Source organism: Pygocentrus nattereri, chromosome 18 (genome assembly GCF_015220715.1).
Source record: "Pygocentrus nattereri isolate fPygNat1 chromosome 18, fPygNat1.pri, whole genome shotgun sequence".
Taxonomy (NCBI): domain Eukaryota; kingdom Metazoa; phylum Chordata; class Actinopteri; order Characiformes; family Serrasalmidae; genus Pygocentrus; species Pygocentrus nattereri.
In genome coordinates, this window is record NC_051228.1 from 1207501 (window position 1) to 1228173 (window position 20673).

At 44.0% G+C, this 20673-nt stretch overlaps 1 protein-coding gene across 6 annotated transcripts in view; it reads left to right on the top strand.

Moving 5' to 3' along the window:
• Window positions 1-11724, top strand: part of cux1a (cut-like homeobox 1a) — a 191226-nt gene extending 179502 nt beyond the window's left edge. For 4 of the 6 annotated variants that reach the window (XM_037546964.1, XM_037546965.1, XM_037546966.1 and 1 more), the window contains 4 exons: window positions 1214-1501; window positions 4575-4763; window positions 8915-9194; window positions 10111-11724. In XM_037546964.1, the coding sequence (XP_037402861.1) occupies window positions 1214-1501; window positions 4575-4763; window positions 8915-9194; window positions 10111-10459 (1106 nt within the window). In that variant the 3' untranslated portion in view covers window positions 10460-11724. The remainder of the gene's footprint in view (window positions 1-1213; window positions 1502-4574; window positions 4764-8914; window positions 9195-10110) is intronic. The other 2 variants (XM_037546967.1, XM_037546968.1) reach the window with 2 other exon arrangements.
• Window positions 11725-20673: the final 8949 nt, after the last annotated feature.

Here is a 20673-nt window from a genome sequence, read left to right on the forward strand (position 1 = left end):
TACAATTACATAAAACAATTAAAAATGTATAGAAGTATATCCAAAAAGTCTTATCAATTTCTTACAACAATCTCATAATGAGAAATAATCATATTGATTGTATTTTATGTTTACACTTGTTAAGATATCATTTTTTGCAGTTATGTCGCAAACAAAACAGTTATAGGCCTTATACATTCATTTATATCAAGGCCATATAACATATTTTATTATTTTGTACTTGTATATCGCTTATCATCCACTTTTTGACAACACACAATTACTTTGTGGCTTCACTCATTTTCTGTCCATTGGCTTTTAATTAGAGCTGAATATCCAATATGTGGGCGTGGCGTAAACCAAGTGATGGAAGTGGATGTATGAGCCCTCTGGTCTCTGAGGTCATTCTCTCTCGATTTGTCCATATCTTATAATCTCCCCTCTAAAGGTTCTTCATAGAACAGGATCCTCATGTGTTTCATATCTAAACGCTCCGTTATCTTCATCAATACTTTCCAAACCCGCTGCAGCAGCTTCAGCAGCTGGAAACTCTGTGACGCCGTTTCACACGAGTCTCCGATGTGGATTGAATGAAGAATGAATGGTTTCCGGCATGACGGTCAGTCCTTAGTGATCTCCTGAGTGTCCGTCGGTCAGTTTCACACAGAATGTAGACGGACACACGAATCCAGCAGCTCCACACGGTGAGAGGCAGATGACGTGTATCTCAGCCCCTCTTCACAGGCTCATAACTCCGGATGTGAGTCTCGTAGGATCTCGTGATGAGATGGAATGGAAAGGCCGGCTCTACGGATTCAGGAAGGGTTTGAACTGGATTTCTGAGCTGGATCGTCATGAAGACACACACACAGATATAGAGACAGAGAATTTGATGTATGGGAGAGTTTTTGGACTCCAGAGGGTTAAGAAGCACCGAATTGCGTGCTAATAACATGCATACTGAATGTCATGGAAACCAGCCAATCAGAAGTCTAGACTTTGGGCACAGGCAGGCCCATTGACTCACTGATGCTGATGGGACTGACTACTGATATAAATTTGGTACTGAACTGGATTTTTGATACTCAGTAGTACTGAAATAATTCTGCGTTGTATTGAATATTCACACATTTAATGTTTTAGTATTGAAATATTCACTCTAGTTTATACAGATGCACCTCTGGAGCCCTGATTAAAGCAGTGATGATAAAGTGAGATGCTGTACTTTTCTCAGTCTCTGCAGAGATCACTCCTAAAACATCGGCCAGCTGCAGTCCGGCCCCCGAATCCCCTGTCAGTTCGGCTGAGGAGTCTGTTAAAAGTCAGTTGGAAGATCCTTGCGTCCAGCCTGCGGGTCCAGAGTCCAGCGAAGCGTCCGAATCCCAGCCAGACACACTCCTCCCCCTGCCTGTCCCAGGACACGCTGGCCTTAGCATCCAGGAGATGGTGGCCATGTCAGCGGAGGTGGACACGTACGCCATCACCAAGAGGGTCAAAGAGGTCCTCACTGATAATAACCTCGGTGAGTTAGCGATGCATATTGCAGTCACACAGTATTTAACCCCTTAACCTCTTATGCCGGCTTTACGTGGTGAAGCTTTCACGCAACTAGTTGCAGGAAACTTCAGCGCAACTTGAGAGTAACTCCTGAACATCAGGGGCTTAATACTAAATCTCATTACTCAGTAACTACAGGGAATTCAGTGCAAACTGGTTGAGCTATTCTTAGATTATAGACGTGTGTAATAACACTTTGGCCAGATCGATGGAGAATGTATCTGGTTCTATACAGAACCTTTTTGAAAAGGGTTCTATATAGCACCGAAAAGGGTTCTGCCATTGTTACACTGTCAAGCCTGTGCTTTTTGGTGCTATATAGAACCATATACAGCACACCCTTCATCAGTCTGAAGAACCATCTCACCATTCAAGGAGCCAGTTACGCGTGAAGATGGTTCTTTTGACTGATCATGGTTCTATAGATGGTCTCCATGGTCTTTACAGAGGAACCCTTGAAGAACCGTCTTTTTTAAAGAGTGTACAGCATAAACTAGTGTGAATGAGGCCCAGAGAGCGAAGGCCAATATCCAGCAATTAGCATTGAGCAGTTTACAAGCTGCCGCCTTCCATTCACTGTTAGCCACATTAGCATGCAGGCTGTTATTTTACACCCGTCTGTTTGTTTTGATTTGCTGCTGCGAGACAATTCGGTGACGTGGACAGAACCCCTCACAGACGACGTCCCTGTTAAACGAGGCTCAGGGAAGTTTGCTGTGCGAGGTTTGATGACAGGCTCTCGAATAGAAGACAAAACAGTTTATAACTCTGTCTCATAAACAGGGCTCCTTTTAGCGCGCAGCTAAATCGGGTCCGGTGTCATCGAGCGGAGGTGTGCGGGGGTGTTCTGGCGGTAGAGGACGTTTGGAGGAGACGCTGTCCTGTCCTTCAGCGTTTAATGGCCGTTCTCTCTGACCGTCACCGTGTCCCTCTATAATTAATGAGGGTTTAAGTGGCAGTGCCAGACAGGTTCTCTGTGCTTCATGTGGTTTTTATAATCACACACAAACTCTTTCAGACTCTTTTCAGCCCTTCTGTCCGAAATAGCCCCGGTTTAGTCTGGGAGCCGCCTGACGGTTCGGTCGTCACGCGCTGCTTTGCTCGGAGGATGAAAACTTTTTTGTTCTTTTTACCTTTTAGGACGTACAGACATTTGAAAACAGTCATGCTGTATGTGGTCGTGGTTTGTTTAGAAAGACGTGTAAATTGTGAGTTTGTGGAAATTTCCGATTGTAAAGTAGCTGAAGTGACCAGTGAGGACGGAGAATCTGTATCTTGAAGTAATTCCCTTTTATTCCAGTTCCAGTACTGATAAAAACAATGTATGGATGTTTACACGGATCAGCTACATCCTTAAAACCTCCTTGTTTCTCCACTCACTGTCCACTCTATCAGCTCCACTGACCGCTTAGTCTCACCCTGTAGTTCTACAGTTACAGACTGTAGTCCATCTGTTTCTCTGATACTCTGTTACCCTGTTCTTCAGTGGTCAGGACCCCCATGGACCCTCACAGAGCAGGTACTGTTTGGGTGGTGGGTCATTCTCAGCACTGCAGTGACACTGACGAGGTGGTGGTGTGTTAGTGTGTGTCACAGGACGCTGCCCACAGGATGCTGCCCACAGGACGCTGCCCACAGGATGCTGCCGGCTGGGTATTTTTGGTTGGTGGACTATTCTCAGTCCAGCAGCCACATTGAGGTGTCTAAACTCCAGCAGCACTGCTGTGTCTGATCCACTCACACTAGCGCAACACACACTAACACACCACGTAGCTCATTTCTACAGTGAGTATCGGTCAGTCGGTCGGTCAGTCAGTGAGAAACAGCAGCTCAGATTTACGCTGATGTGAAGTTAAGTCTTTTTTCCGCTCTGACTGCTTCAGGTGGAGTCGAATGTCTCTCAGTGTTGTTGTTTTAAATGTGTCCCTGGAGACGCTCGGTTCCTGCGCGGCCAGCGTTGTTGTGTAGGAGTCGGTCTGGGTGAAACGCCGTAAAGCGGAGTGCGTCTCTGAGGGAAAGCTCCCCGTGGAGCCTCAGCCGTGATCACAGCGCTCTGCTGTACGCCCGGGAATTCTTCACTAAGGAAACAGAAATAAATCCTATTATTCAGCTTCTCCCTGTAGAAATACCCCTCAAATCCACAGAGTGGGAAGAGCTGTTTGTAGGCCGGCTTTTCTTTCAAGGGGTAAAAAGCAGCATCGAACAGAGCTGACGTCTTCACTCTGTGGGAGAACGTTGTTTTGATCGGTTCTCATTGTTTGCAGTTTTATCGGCCCGAGAATCGGCCCAATTTTACATATACAGCCCGTGAAGTCTACAGCAGTTTGGCCCCGCCCACTGACGCAGTCATCATATTAGGACCTTGTTTTATTTATGAGAAAAAATTGCTGCCCTGGTAAAGAAAAGTGGACGTTTTGCTGTAAAAAGATCATCGGTGTTGATGTTGTAAATGAGACGATCGTGACTGCTGTGAATACCGGATCATAAAACAGTTTGTGGGAATCGAATCCTGAGATTTCAGGCTTTCTGCCATAATGTTGGTGCAGAAAACCAAGTCTGATGAAAGTGTACTGTGTGAAGAGGTTAAACAAGAAAAAAAATACTTTAATAAAACGTTATGACAGCTATGCTGCCCACTTCAGACCAGCTGCCCATGCCCCACCTGTCTTGGACGAGCTGCCCACCCTACACTGATGTTCTCATGGACTCCCAGCTATTCCTACTACTAACACTACTGCTATTAATATTAGTAGTCTAATAACTCTGTAGGTGGTCTGACCAGAGGAGGACGGGTCCCCCCTGGTGAGCCTGGTTTCTCCCAAGGTCCTCAGCTCTGAGGGAGGTTCTCCTTGCCCCTGTTGCCCCTGGCTTGTCCGCGGGGGGGTTTTACGTTCATGTTAAAACTCTGGCTTTACTGGAATTCTGTGAAGCCGCTTTGTGACGACGTCAGCTGTAAAAAGCTCTACAAATAGATTTGATCTGATTTGACAGCTAATCTGAACTGTGTATATTAAGTGTTGTGTTTGTGTGCTATGCAGGTCAGCGTCTGTTCGGTGAGAGAATTCTGGGGCTGACCCAGGGCTCAGTTTCGGACCTCCTGGCCCGACCCAAACCCTGGCACAAGCTCAGCCTGAAGGGCCGAGAGCCGTTTGTCCGCATGCAGCTGTGGCTCAACGACCCCAACAGCGTGGACAGGCTGATGGAGATGAAACGGCTGGAGAAGAAAGGTACTGAGCAGAGTCCGAATTTCATTACGGGGTCCTGGTTACAGTTTGGGGGGCCGCTAGGAAGCACTGTGCCTCAGAGACGTTGCTGTAGTGAGGACAACAACTGCCAGGCAGCCAGCTTCACTCCAGCTTCCATAATCAGAGAGGAAGAATATTCTTAAACACGACACGCAGCACTTAAATTATTCAGGTGATGCTGGTGGAACTGGAGAAATCTGGAACCAAACTTATGATGTTAACTTGTTATAACTACTTTGTTGAAAAAAAAAATCTTGTTAATTTTTATTGCAGGGGTCTTTAATTAAAATCAAGGACAAGTTAGAGAAAAGTTCCTGGAGCGAAGGTCCAGAACATCATAACGTCTGACCTGCATCGTGACTCAGTGCCTCATACTGTTTACTGATGTAGCCGAGTAGGAATATCAGCATCTTATACAGTCGAACTGAACATCAGATCAAATAAAGTCCAGTTCGCTCAGATTTCACCAACATTTACTGAACATCAGGTCAAATAAAGTCCAGTTCGCTCAGATTTCACCAACATTTACTGAACATCAGATCAAATAAAGTCCAGTTCGGTCAGATTTCACCAACATTTACTGAACATCAGATCAAATAAAGTCCAGTTCGGTCAGATTTCACCAACATTTACTGAACATCAGATCAAATAAAGTCCAGTTTGCTCAGATTTCACCAACATTTACTGAACATCAGGTCAAATAAAGTCCAGTTCGCTCAGATTTCACCAACATTTACTGAACATCAGATCAAATAAAGTCCAGTTCGGTCAGATTTCACCAACATTTACTGAACATCAGATCAAATAAAGTCCAGTTCGGTCAGATTTCACCAACATTTACTGAACATCAGATCAAATAAAGTCCAGTTCGGTCAGATTTCAACACCATTTACTGAACATCGGATCAAATAAAGTCCAGTTCGGTCAGATTTCACCACCATTTACTGAACATCAGATCAAATAAAGTCCAGTTCGGTCAGATTTCAACAACATTTACTGAACATCAGATCAAATAAAGTCCAGTTCGGTCAGATTTCACCAACATTTACTGAACATCAGATCAAATAAAGTCCAGTTCGGTCAGATTTCACCAACATTTACTGAACATCAGATCAAATAAAGTCCAGTTCGGTCAGATTTCACCACCATTTACTGAACATCAGATCAAATAAAGTCCAGTTCGGTCAGATTTCAACAACATTTACTGAACATCAGATCAAATAAAGTCCAGTTCGGTCCGATTTCAACAACATTTACTGAACATCAGATCAAATAAAGTCCAGTTCGGTCAGATTTCACCAACATTTACTGAACATCAGATCAAATAAAGTCCAGTTCGGTCAGATTTCAACAACATTTACTGAACATCAGATCAAATAAAGTCCAGTTCGGTCAGATTTCACCAACATTTACTGAACATCAGATCAAATAAAGTCCAGTTCGGTCAGATTTCACCAACATTTACTGAACATCAGATCAAATAAAGTCCAGTTCGGTCAGATTTCACCAACATTTACTGAACATCAGATCAAATAAAGTCCAGTTCAGTCAGATTTCACCAACATTTACTGAACATCAGATCAAATAAAGTCCAGTTCGGTCAGATTTCAACAACATTTACTGAACATCAGATCAAATAAAGTCCAGTTCGGTCAGATTTCACCAACATTTACTGTCAGTTTCCTCTTTTTAGATCACGTCATGTGGAATAACTTCCCTCTGACTCACTTTCTTCTCTGACTGCTGTTTCTCTCCTCGTCCCTCCCCTGTGTGGCGTCACTGACTCGAGTCTCAGAGCTCATCGTAATGCACTGATCTGATTGGCTGAGCAGCCTCACGTGTGATATTCACAGCGCGTGTGATTGGTCTGTGAGTCTCCGGCTGCTAAAGCTACTGTAAAGGCTAGGAGAGTTAGGTTAAAGCAGGAACGCAACGAAGTTAATTCATTCTCCTGTTTGAGCTCCGATCAAAACTGCATGTTTTTCGTAATTTATTACATTTTTATTAAAGGACTAATTTGCATATTGCAGCCGTTTACAGGTTAACCAGCGGTACGTTGCGCGGCGCCGGTCTGGGGACGCTAAGTGGAATCCTCTCATTAGTGTGATGTGTGGCGGTCCGTTCAGCCCGTTAGCTCGTGATCTGCTGGCTGCTCAGAACAAAAGCAACACATCCCCCTCTCTCACTCTCACTCTCTTCTCTCCCTCTTTCTGTGTTTTCTCTCTTTCTCCGGGGAAGAGTGTGAATTTGACCTCAGATTCAGTGGCATGAGGCAAATTAGCCATGCTTAGCCCTTGCTCTGAGAATTTTAGCTGCCAGGCAAATGTCTGACCAATGCCGTTGCTGTAGGCCTTTCGGCAGCCACCAGTGAACTGAGAAATACAATATAACACCCCCCACCCCCAGCCCCCCACCCGCCACCCTGCCCCCCCCCACCCACCACCCTGCCCCCCCCACCCACCACCCTGCCCCCCAAGGCGTTTTACCATTTTTCTCTTTGCTTTAACATTATAAGAATTAAGTAAAACGTTATGGGTCAGTTTCCTGGACAAGAATTAAGCTTAGTACTGACCTACACAAGGCTAAGCAAGGCTAAGGCGAGAGGTCCAGATCAGTGAGCAGCAGTTTGGTTTTTGAGCACCACAGATGCAAGTTTTGCGTTGAGAGTGTTGGTAGAGAAGTACAGAGAAGGTCAGAAGGAGCTGCATTGTGTCTTTGTGGATCTAGAGAAGGCAGATGATAGGGTGCCAAGAGAGGAACTGTGGTACTGTATGAGGAAGTCAGGTGAAGCTGAAAAGTATGTTAGGGTGGTGCAGGACATGTATGAGGATAGTGAGACAGTGGTGAGGTGTGCAGTTGGAGTGACACATGGTTTCAAGGTGAAGGTGGGGCTACATCAGGGATCAGCTTTGAGCCCCTTCTTGTTTGCAATGGTGATGGAAAGGTTGACAGATGAGGTCAGGCAGGAGGTTCCATGGACCATGATGTTTGCAGATGACATTGTAATCTGTGGTGAGAGTAGAGAGCAGGTGGAAGAGAATCTGGAGAGGTGGAGGTTTGCACTGGAGAGGAGAGGAATGAAGGTCAGTAGAGACAAGACGGAATACATGTGTGTGAATGAGAGGGAGGCAGGTGGAAAGGTGAAGATGTAAGGAGTAGAGGTCGTAAAGGTGGATGACTTCAAATATCTTGGGTCAACCATCCAGAGCAATGGACAGTGTAGAAAAGAGGTGAAGAAGAGGGTGCAGGCAGGATGGAGTGGGTGGAGACGGGTGTCAGGGCTGATGTGTGACAGAAGGACAGCAGCAAGAGTGAAAGGGAAGGTCTACAAGACAGCAGTGCGTCCTGCTATGATGTCTGGTTTGGAGACTGTGGCTCTGTCTAAAAGACAGGAGGCTGAGCTGGAGGTGGCAGAGATGAAGATGCTGAGATTTTCATTGGGAGTGACCAGGATGGACAAGATTAGAAATGAGCAGATCAGAGGGACGGTGAAGGTGGAGCAGTTTGGAGATAAAGCCAGAGAGGCCAGGTTGAGATGGTTTGGACATGTGTTGAGGAGGAATAGTGGAGATATTGGGCAAAGAATGTTGGAGATGGAGCTGCCGGGTAGAAGGAGAAGAGATAGACCTCAGAGAAGGTTTATGGATGTAGTGAAGGTGGACATGGAGATGGTTGGTGTGAAAGTAGAGGAGGCAGTGGATAGGGCAAGATGGAGGCAGATGATCCGCTGTGGCGACCCCTAAAGGGAGCAGCCGAAAGAAGAAGAAGAAGAAGAAGACTGACCTACACAGCGTTCTGAATGGAGATTTGTGTGATTGTGATTTGTGTTCAGAGGCTGCCCCCTACTGGTCAACTAATCACTTTGTTCTGAAAATTGCCATACAGTTCCAACCATCCTGCCCTTTTCAGTGCTTTTCCACTTACTGGCCACTTTATTGGAAACATTCGCCTTGTGCTTCCACTAACTGGCCACTTTATTAGAAACACCCACTTTGGGGTTTATCAGAAACACCTAATAAAAGTGGAGCTGCTAGAGGGGTGTTTCTAATAAAGTGGTCAGTGAGGGTCTAAAGGCTTTGGGTAGAGATCAGAGCCCGACAGTGAATCACAATGTGTGTGTTTTCTCCTTTCAGCCTACATGAAGCGGCAGCACAGCTCGCTAAGTGAGAGCCCCTCACGTGAAGGCGGAGTGTGTATGGGTGATTACAGCCGGGCGGTCAGTCCACAGCCCATTGTGCGGGACCACCAGCCCCAGCTGAAGAAGCCCCGCGTGGTTTTGGCTCCAGAGGAGAAGGAGGCACTGAAGAGAGCGTACCAGCAGAAACCCTACCCGTCCCCCAAAACCATCGAGGAGCTCGCCAATCAGCTCAACCTCAAAACCAGCACCGTCATCAACTGGTTCCACAACTACAGGTACAGCACACCTGCAGGACGAGGACGTCAGCGTCCACAGCTGTGAGAGCGATAGGGTCATGTATTACAGTGAGGATCATCTCGCAGATCGTCACAGCTGGTTTTATTGACCGTAACTCACCACTGACAGTGTTCTACTGCTGTGTAGGACAGTCTTTTCCACACAGAACACAGAAGCCCTGAACATTCTTACACATATGAAATATACAGCAGGGCTGCTGGAGTTTCTAAACACTGTCCACTCACTGTCCACTCTATTAGACACTCCTACCTTGTCGGTCCACCTTGTAGAAGTAACGTCAGAGACGACAGCTCATCTGCTGCTGCACAGTTTGTGTTGGTCATCCTCTAGTCCTTCATCAGTGGTCACAGGACGCTGCCCACAGGACGCTGCCCACAGGACGCTGTTGGCTGGATATTTTTGGTTGGTGGACTATTCTCAGTCCAGCAGCGACACTGAGGTGTTTAAAAACTCCAGCAGCACTGCTGTGTCTGATCCACTCAGACCAGCGCAACACACACTAACACACCACCACCACATCAGTGTTACTGCAGTGCTGAGAATGACCCACCACCCAAATAGTACCTGCTCTGTGAGGGTCCATGGGGGTCCTGACCACTGAAGAACAGGGTAACAGAGTATCAGAGAAACAGATGGACTACAGTCTGTAACTGTAGAACTACAGGGTGGAACTGAACGGTCAGTGGAGCTGGACGAATAGACTTTGTGGAACTCTCAGTTTAGGGGAAATTTTGTGTATTTGGTGTGTCAGTCCTGATCAGTCCTGAGCTTCACTCTAACTATGTGCATGTCTAACCCAGTATGTTCACACTCATTCACACCTGCAGGGCTGTGTAAACGCTTTAAACACCTGAGCAAATCAGGAAAGATTTAACGATTCTCCCGCTGTGGCAGGTCTCGTATCCGGCGGGAGTTGTTTATAGAGGAGATCCAGGCGGCAGTGGGCGGTAAGTCCGGTGCGGACGGCGAGAGCAGCTGCGACGGCGCCGAATCCGACAGCAGAGCGTCCGGCCTGGAGGAGCCCAACCCCGATGAGCCGGCAGCCAGCGGGCACACGGACGCCCTCTTCACCTTCCCGGAATCCTCCTCGGCTCTGGCTTCCTCCTCGGCTTCCTCCGCCACTCCTTCGAGTAACCCAAGAGACAGCAGCCTGCGGCGGAAGAAGGCGGCGAACTTGAACAGCATCATCCACCGGCTGGAGAAAGCGGCGAACCGAGACGAGCCGCACGAGTGGGAGTTCTGAGTCGGCGGCGGATTCTCCAGGAAGGAAAAGAGCCGCGTTGGCTTTTTTCATTATTATACTGTCGTTTAGTAAAGCACTTACGGCCCTGCTGGCCACAGGGCTTCAACACCATTGGCCCAAATGGTGCAAAGAGAACTTAAGCGAGCTTAAACGAGCTTAACTCCCGTCCAAACTGGTGACAGCCAGGCTAAAGCAGAGCATATCCAAGAAACGCAAGACATCGAACTGTTCCAGACTGTTTTGTAATCGTTTTGAGGGTGCAGGCCATCGAAAGCGGCCTCAGACCAAAAGCACTTGTTAGCAGGAGGTCCTGATTCTCAACCTTCTGCAGCATCTTCACCTCCTGGCTATGCAAACTCCAGCACACACGGGGTTCCTCCTCAAAGGAACCGGCATTATTTAGAAATTTCAGAAGCTTCTCTCGGAGTAGGGAAGAAAAAACGAGTCATTTTATAGCGACGGCATTGCCACGAAGAGATTGCACAGTCAGTCGACTCTAAACACGTCTTTCACGATATTCGCGCGTTTTTTAGGAAAGCGAGCTGAAAACGATCAAACGATAAACGGTAGTTAGAAATCTTTGTTGATTAATATCCACGTTTTTAACGAATCTCTAGGTACAGTCGTGTTAGGAATCGAAACAAAGTCTCGTGGTAGCTAGTCGGTGTTTAATTTCTAGGTTCTCTGGATTGTTGATCGTTTTTATGATGATTTTGTTTGCATAGCTTTAACCGACGTCCTCCGGCCTCCGTTTCTGAGCTGTTTTGAGGGGGATCTTGTTAAATACACTTCGTTTTAGGCCAAAATCGACACAATAGTGCAAAAGGACCTGTACAGGACTTTATAATATTATTCTAGATATTTTTAAAAGACAGAAAGCTTGCTTTGTAACCTCTAGTCAATAGAACCGCATGTTAGAACCCTCACGGCAGGGGACAGTGCGGTGAAACAGACGCTGAGAAAGTGAGATGGTTTGCAGCGTTTGGACGCATCGCGACCCTCAACCTTCAGGTTCTTCACTACATCATCGCACGCTCACCTTTACAAACGACATCGGTTTCCTCACAAAAAGAGGGTTCTTTCGTAAAGAAAATGGTTCTATATGGACGCATGAACTCTCGAAGAACCCTCTGCAACAAGCCTGACATTCTAGCAATAGAAGAACCCTTTTTTGGTGCTACATGGAACCCTTTTCAACGAGGTTCTATATAGAACCATCTATATCACGATCTCCATCAGTCTGAAGAACCCTTCCATGATGCAAAGAACCCTTTAATCATGGAGGGGGTTCTTTGAATGTTCTTGGTTCTATATTAAACCATTTTCTTTACCAAAGAACCCTTAAAGAACCATCATTTTTAAGTGGGTACCTTGTGCTTCCACTCACAGGCCACTTTATCAGAAACTTTATCATGATTAAAGGGTTCTTCAGACTGATGGAGAACATGCTGTACATTCAAGGGATATTTCAAAGGTTCTTTAGTAAATTAAGTGGTTCTATATAGAACTTTGAACATTCAAAGAATTAAATGTTATTATATCACAAAAAGGTTCTTTAGATTGATGGAAATAGTGTTGTAGATGGTTCTGTATAGCACCAAAAAGGGTTCTTCTCTTGTTAAGATGTTAAGCTGGTTACAATAGCAGAACCCTTTTTGGTGCTGTATAGATCCCTTTCAGCAAGGTTCTATATAGAGCCATACAGCACGTTCTCCATCAGTCTGAAGGACCTATTTCCAAATGGTTCTATGAGTTTTCATGGTTCTATAGAGAGCCATTTTCTGTTCTAAAGAACCTTGAAGAACCACCTCTTTTAGGAGTGTAGATGGTTCTATACAGAACCTTTTTGAAAAGTGTTCCATATAGCACCAACACGGGTTCTGCTATTGCTACACGTTACAATCGTAACAATAGAAGAACCGTTTTTGGGGCTGTTTAGAACCATATACTACACACTCTGCATCAATCTGAAAATTTAGGCTTGCAAATGGTTCTATATGGAACCATTTTCTGTACTGAAGAACCCTTAAAGAACCGTCTTTTAAGAGTTTATAACACCACAGCCACAGATACGCTGCAGTTACAGCCAGAACATCGTCCACGTTCTGTGCATGTTTTTGTTTAATTGACACATTTAATTCCTTTCTGTGGACCTTAGTGATCCCAGCACTGCGTGAAGGTCAGAGACCCCCGTCGTTTATTTCGTCTTCAGTTGAAAGTACAAGAGATTCAGAGTCACTCAGAAGCCTCAGCAGCTGAATCTCCTCTCAGCCGTGTCCAGTCAGCGAGCCTCTCTCTCCCGTCATTCCAGCTCCCGATCTTCTCAGGAGCCTCACTCTCAGCTCCTCAAAGAACCTGCAGACACGCCTCCAGAGCTCAGTCTGAGAAGCTGGTTGATGATTTCCTGAATCAAACACATTCAGTGGTGCTGAGGTCTGGACTCTGGGGTGGTCAGTCCATCGCCCAGCTTCTTTGTTCGATGTGTCCGTCTCCTTTTGTCAGTGAGGTTCTTCTTGATCAGCACACGTCCTTTCAGACCCACGGCGCTGAGTGGTCTTCTCACAGTGGAAGGATGGACAGAAACACCTGTGGATGTTTTCAGATCTGAAGCAGCTTGATCTTCTCCTCTCTCTCAGAGATCAAAGCTTTAAGCTGTTATCTGATGGGGCGGTTCTGGGGACGACCGGCTCTTCCAGGTGGTTGTTAGGAGAACATTTTCTCCAGTTTTGGGAAATCTCAAAAATTTCCTCAAAAATGTCCTTTGAGAAATGTTTCTTGTATTTAATGACCAAGAAAGTAAATGCATGAAGGGGTCTCTGACTTTTGCACAGTACTGTATATTTCAACTATGCGATTTAAATAATAGAAAAGTCGAGATTTTGTTGTTTGTTGATCGTTAAAGCAGCAAATTTCTTACAATGAATCGATTTTATTACGATTCTTTAGGAAACGATTCATTTTGATGATTCATTTAGAATCTACAGAAGTCCAGAGACGCCATGAGGTGCCTGTAATTTTCTGGGTATGCTATCTTGAGATCACAAGATTGTTATGATCTCAAGATAACATCTTTTGCTGTCTCCAGATCACAAGATGATTAAGTCATGATCTCAGGATAACAACTTTTGTTATATCCAGATCACAATATAATTAAGTCATGGTCTCAAGATAACAGCTTTTATCATCTCAAGACCACAAGATAACCAAGTAATAATCTCAAGATAACAACTTTTCTTATATTCAGATCACAAGATAATCAAGTCGTGTTCTTAAGATAACAACCTGGGTAATCTAAAGATCACAAGAAAAATCATGATCTCAAGTTAACAAATGATGTTATCTCGAGATTACAGGATAATTAAATCTTGATCTCAAGATAACAATCCAGAGGATGATAACTACCTCATGGCGTCTCTGGACTTCCCTAAGAATCAGTTCAGTTTATTTATATTGGTACGATTCAGAATTCTTATTAAAACACTATTTATGGGTTACAAAGTGTGAACTCTATAGAATAAAAGTCCTTCTTTTTGTTTTTGTTTTAGGGATATTTTTACAATTTAAAATAGCCTGGAATTTCATTTTATTTCACTCTATAAATAAATATAATTATAATGAATTTAGTCAACATTCCCAAACAGTTGCAGGACCTTCAGACACTTTTATACCCCGTTAATTAGAAAAGAATCTCTGAATTGTGGCAAAACAGGTCAAACACCGGTCAACACGGGTCAGAAGAGTTTATTTCGTCTTGTATTTGGGATCAATACGGCGCTCGGTCACTATGTAGTTTGTCCCAGCTGTCACTGCCGCCCTCTAGTGTCCCTACGCGTCCACTGCAGCTGATTTTCTATGTGATTTTTTTTTTAAGTGGATGGACGATGCTATTGTTCGTTTTTCCATGTCCATAAGCCTCCGAAAGTGTCCGTATCCCAAATTAGTGAATTATTAGCATATTATTAGTACGTTTGCTCACAGCTGGACAAACTCCACCCCTCCTCACAGCCTATCTGCATTTTATTTACGCATTTGAGAAAAACTAATATCATTTTTTTGTTCATTGGTGTGGTGTGCTTATTTATAGATACTGTCTTATACATATCGATGTCTTATTATTTGTGATATATCTATTTTTTTTCTTTCACGGAAGGGACTATATATGGTCAGGTTACATATTATTAGACTAATAGACTGCCGGCAGTATTGGGTTATGTACTTTTGATACATGTCTATTAATGAATTAATCCTGAAGGTTATCATTATGACTTTTTTGTTTGTATTATTGTGTTTAATGAGCTGGATGAACACAGTTACTCTGCCGGTGGACACAGGCAGTGCTACGGCTTGAATTATTAAGCATGTAAACATTATTTTTCCTGCAGGTAAGAATTCACAAGGATGCAAATGTTGGAAGACAGCAATGTTATAGTGTGAAGATTATTTTATCATGGAAAAAAATCCTTTATTGATTTTTTTTCTCTGCCAATTCACCGTAATCTTCAGTATTATGGTGCTTTTTCTGCCAGTAATGAAAACCAGACCGTTGTTCTTAGGCTCAGTCAACTTCATTAACTGGTTAAGATGTAAACAGAGCCGTTCAGAGTGGTTTGGGTTTGGTTTCCTAGTCTGTTCACAGTGGTGGTGATGGGAACCAGACGTCTCCCTCTAAAAGCTCCTCACAGTGGTGGTGATAGGAACCAGACGTCCCTCTAAAAGCTCCTCACAGTGGTGGTGATAGGAACCAGACGTCCCTCTAAAAGCTCCTCACAGTGGTGGTGATGGGAACCAGACGTCCCTCTAAAAGCTCCTACAGAAAGTTCCTACATGAACTGGTTCTGAATTCACTGCCTGATGACTGAGACGCTGTTTTATGAGAGTTTAGAGAACTTCAACTCCATTCATGGTGGAGGGAGACATGCAGGGCGCTGTGCGGCAAAATAGTCCCCAAAGAAAACTCAGTATTCCAGATTTTCCACTATTTTCCATCATCAACATTCCATATAAGCTCAGAAGACTCGTGTAGGTTCTCTGGTGGTTCTGGATGGTAAATAAAGTGTCTATATCTGTGTTGTAGTCATGGCGACGTCTGGTTCCCATCACCACCACTGTAAAGACATTTGAACCATTCCAGACATGCAGGAATTTTCCCTTTAACTGCTCTGAATTGCCAGTTTGTTAGAAAACCCTAGTTTTTTTCTGCACTTATTGGCCATTTTATCTGAAACACTGAACTTATAGGTGCACCGCATAGATGTACAGTTGCAGACCGTATATAACGGACCATGTCAGCGATCAGGTCAGTGGTCGTGTGGTCAGAAACTGACCAGTGAAGACGGGAGTGGAGGGTGATGATAGAAACTGTGGAGCAGTTTACAAAACATAAGCTACAGTCTGTAACTGTACACCTGCATAGCGGAGCTGTATGGTGGTGTTTCCGATAAAGTGGCCAGTGAGTGTAGGTCAGGGTAGGAAACTGGACTTTCCGAATTCACTGTCGGATTAATTTACATTATCTTCATTTGTTCAAAGCTGGCTCATTGTTGTGAGCGGGAAGCTGTTTTTTTTCCTTTGTGGTGTAAAAAGCCTATAAAAGCACAGCATGCTACTCAAAACTCCTCCAAACGTTCAGCCAGACTACAGTATTTGCACTGATTTAAGTCCAGGACTGTTTCTTAATCTCACTCTTTCATCTGGAGTGCCTTCATACTGTAGACCCACCATTCAGAACCATTATAATGAACATTACGCTAAGTAATAACATGCAGTGTAATGGTGGCTGTAGCATAATTAGGTTGTTTAAAGAGTTTTAAATGTACAGCCCTGTGGAGGCGCTCGGCACGTTCTACTTCTAAAGTCCTTTCAGTAAGGAAAACCAAAACTGCGTTTAATCCGCACCAAACGAATTGTTTTCACTTTTAGCTGGCAGAACCAGCCTCTCCAGGCTCTGCCCACAGATGTGGTGTTTCATAGCTACTGATGTGAGGTTGGATGAGTTTTACAGAACACTGGTAAAAATGCCATTAAACCCAACGAGAAACTGTAGAACGGACTCGGTTTATATCACAATACCTACATTTAGAGTCGGTTATTCATTCAGTCTAATGAGAAACTGTAGAACGGACTCGGTTTATATCACAATACCTACATTTAGAGTCGGTTATTCATTCAGTCTAATGAGAAACTGTAGAACAGACTCGGTTTATATCACAATACCTACATTTAGAGTCGGTTATTCATTCAGTCTAATGAGAAACTGTAGAACGGACTCGGTTTATATCACAATACCTACATTTAGAGCCGGTTATTCATTCAGCCTAATGAGAAACTGTAGAACAGACTCGGTTTATATCACAATACCTACATTTAGAGTCGGTTATTCATTCAGTCTAATGAGAAACTGTAGAACGGACTCGGTTTATATCACAATACCTACATTTAGAGTCGGTTATTCATTCAGTCTAATGAGAAACTGTAGAACGGACTCGGTTTATATCACAATACCTACATTTAGAGTCGGTTATTCATTCAGTCTAATGAGAAACTGTAGAACGGACTCGGTTTATATCACAATACCTACATTTAGAGTCGGTTATTCATTCAGTCTAACGAGAAACTGTAGAACAGACTCGGTTTATATCACAATACCTACATTTAGAGTCGGTTATTCATTCAGTCTAATGAGAAACTGTAGAACAGACTCGGTTTATATCACAATACCTACATTTAGAGTCGGTTATTCATTCAGCCTAATGAGAAACTGTAGAACAGACTCGGTTTATATCACAATACCTACATTTAGAGTCGGTTATTCATTCAGTCTAATGAGAAACTGTAGAACGGACTCGGTTTATATCACAATACCTACATTTAGAGTCGGTTATTCATTCAGCCTAATGAGAAACTGTAGAACAGACTCGGTTTATATCACAATACCTACATTTAGAGCCGGTTATTCATTCAGTCTAATGAGAAACTGTAGAACGGACTCGGTTTATATCACAATACCTACATTTAGAGTCGGTTATTCATTCAGTGTAATGAGAAACTGTAGAACGGACTCGGTTTATATCACAATACCTACATTTAGAGCCGGTTATTCATTCAGTCTAATGAGAAACTGTAGAACGGACTCGGTTTATATCACAATACCTACATTTAGAGCCGGTTATTCATTCAGTCTAATGAGAAACTGTAGAACAGACTCGGTTTATATCACAATACCTACATTTAGAGTCGGTTATTCATTCAGTCTAATGAGAAACTGTAGAACAGACTCGGTTTATATCACAATACCTACATTTAGAGCCGGTTATTCATTCAGTCTAATGAGAAACTGTAGAACAGACTCGGTTTATATCACAATACCTACATTTAGAGTCAGTTGAATGAACCGACTCGTTGGGTTTAATGGGATTTCTGCCAGTGTTCTGTGAAGGTCGTGTAACCGTACAGCAGCTATGACAGAGCACTTGTGGGCGGAGCCTGGAGAGGTCAATGAGTCAAAAGTTCCTCTGTTTTTGTCTCAGGTCTCGGTGTCACAGTGTTTTGCTCTTCTAACTGAGGCGATGTATCTGCTCACGCTTTCAGATCTGAGTGTAAAAACCAAAGTTGTCCAAATGTTTGAACTTTAATTGGAGCTGTTTTTAGTGTCCCAGAGTTTTACAGCCTCTGGCTGTTATTAGCAATAAATAACCTGTAATGTGGACCAAAACTCGGGGTTTTGACCAGCGTGTGAGAGCGGCGCTGGTGTTAACGTGTGTTTGTGTTTTTCTTCACTGTCACTTTGATGTTGTTGTTGGTACCATGAGATGAAGCGCTTGCAGGACTGTGGACGAGGCGTCTGATCATTTGTTCCGCCACGTATTTTTCTGTGGGAAGGTTGCGGATTGTTATGGACGTCTAGCAGCCGTACAGACACCACATTTATCTGATTTCTGTAGAGTGGTCAGCGTTTATGGGTCCGTGTGGCGTTGCTGTAGACTCTGTGTTTGTCCCCGAGGCTGGTTTCAGCTACTTCAGCTGTCTGATCAAACACTTCAAAGCTCTGAACAGGAATCTGTTTCATGTCATTGTTTTGAAGCCGGACTGGCAATAATCTTACACGTGTCAATCATTTCGTAACCACGTTAATGCACTTCTGTCGGTTTATCAGTGATTTTAAAGAAATAATTTGGTGAAAACTCAAATTTACCCAGATTCCACCCCTCAGTCTAAATGTTGTTGGTCAGCAAAGGCGTGTTTGCTTCCTTAGCTTTAGCACTGGAGCTTCGAGGCTGATGTTGCCAACAGCAAATCAGGAAAAAGGGAAGGGAAACTCCACCAAAGTCCACATAATTAAGTGGTTAAGATGTAAACAGAGATAGTTCTAGATAAACTTTCCAAGTCAGAGCCGTTCACAGTGGTGGTGATGGGAACCAGACGTCCCCCTCTAAAAGCTCCTCACAGTGGTGGTAATGGGAACCAGACGTCCCTCTAAAAGCTCCTACAGAAAGTTCCTACATGAGCTGGTTCTGAATTCACTGCCTGATGACTGAGACGCTGTTTTATGAGAGTTTAGAGAACTTCAACTCCATTCATGGTGGAGGGAGACATGCAGGGCGCTGTGCGGCAAAATAGTCCCCAAAGAAAACTCAGTATTCCAGATTTTCCACTGTTTTCCATCATCAACATTCCATATAAGCTCAGAAGACTCGTGTAGGTTCTCTGGTGGTTCTGGATGGTAAATAAAGTGTCTATATCTGTGTTGTAGTCATGGCGACGCCTGGTTCCCATCACCACCACTGTAAAGACGTCTGAGGCCTTTCACAACAAGCCGCTCTGTTTACATATTAAACGCTGCGTTTTGGGGGATTTTTGGAAAGTGGTGGAATTCTGTTTTAAGTCATCTTAAGTAGACTTAACTGTGTGGTGTCTGACGCTGTAATTCACACTAAAGCAGTACATACAACATCCAAAAGGGCTGCTAATGAGCAAACGCGGTGGCTGATCAGCTCCGTTTGGATTAAGAGGAGAAACGTGTAAATGAGACTTTTCCCCCTGACCTGGTCCTGTAAACTGGACGTGCTGGTCATTCTGTGTAATGTGTGTGTGAGTGCGAAAGGCAGGTCCGACTCAAAGCCGAGTCCTTTAGCCTCTCTGTGTTCTCAGCCTCTCATCGCCCCTCCGGCCTCTCACGAAGCTCAGGTAGAACCTCAGTTCAGCCCAGCGCCTCGACCCGAAGCGCCTCGGTGTCTCCCTCCTTACCAGCTGCTGACGCAGTTTTGTGGTCTATTTTTCTATGTTTCATAACTCTGAACCACACGATGGAGCTGAAGCTCAATACCTGAATAAAAAAACTCTTCCACTTTGTTGTTTTCTTGATATGTGTTTGATTTGGTTGGTTTTTATGTGTATTGGCATCGTTGTGTTCACTTTCACACTTCTGATGGAAAAAAGCAATATCACTGTATCAAGTTCATTATTATTATTATTATTATTACTTGTAATAATTATTACCCTAGGTGCGAAAAGGGAAGTAAATATATTTTGTATTCTAAATATCTCACTAGTGGACTGCATTTATTTGAACATGAATCAGTTTTAAGGCTAAAATCGTTCATTGCCTTATGCGCAACTGATAATGTGCAGTTTGGAACTGTGCAGTACATCAGGCCGTCCACTAGATGTCGTTGCAGTTTCTGACCACAGAGCCGCTCTCGTCTGGATATGTTTGGGTGGACGGTCCGCCCTCAGCCTAGCAGTGACACTGACGTGTTTATAAGCCAAATAATATCTGGACAGGAGTCCAAATAATATGTGGACAGGAGCGGCGCTGAAATCAGAAACTGACAAGTGATGAATGAAGTAGAGGAGGCTGATCAACTGCGCAGTCGCAGATGGACTACAGTCTGTGGCTGAACTCAAACATAGTGAAGATACAAGGTGGGTGTTTCTAATAAAGTGGCCAGTCAGTGGAATCACAGGTTGGGTGTTTCTGATAAAGTGGCCAGTTAGTGGAAGCACAAGGTGGGTGTTTCTAATAAAGTGGCCAGTTAGTGGAATCACAGGTTGGGTGTTTCTGATAAAGTGGCCAGTTAGTGGAAGCACAAGGTGGGTGTTTCTAATAAAGTGGCCAGTTAGTGGAAGCACAAGGTGGGTGTTTCTAATAAAGTGGCCAGTTAGTGGAAGCACAAGGTAGGTGTTTCTAATAAAGTGGCCAGTTAGTGGAAGCACAA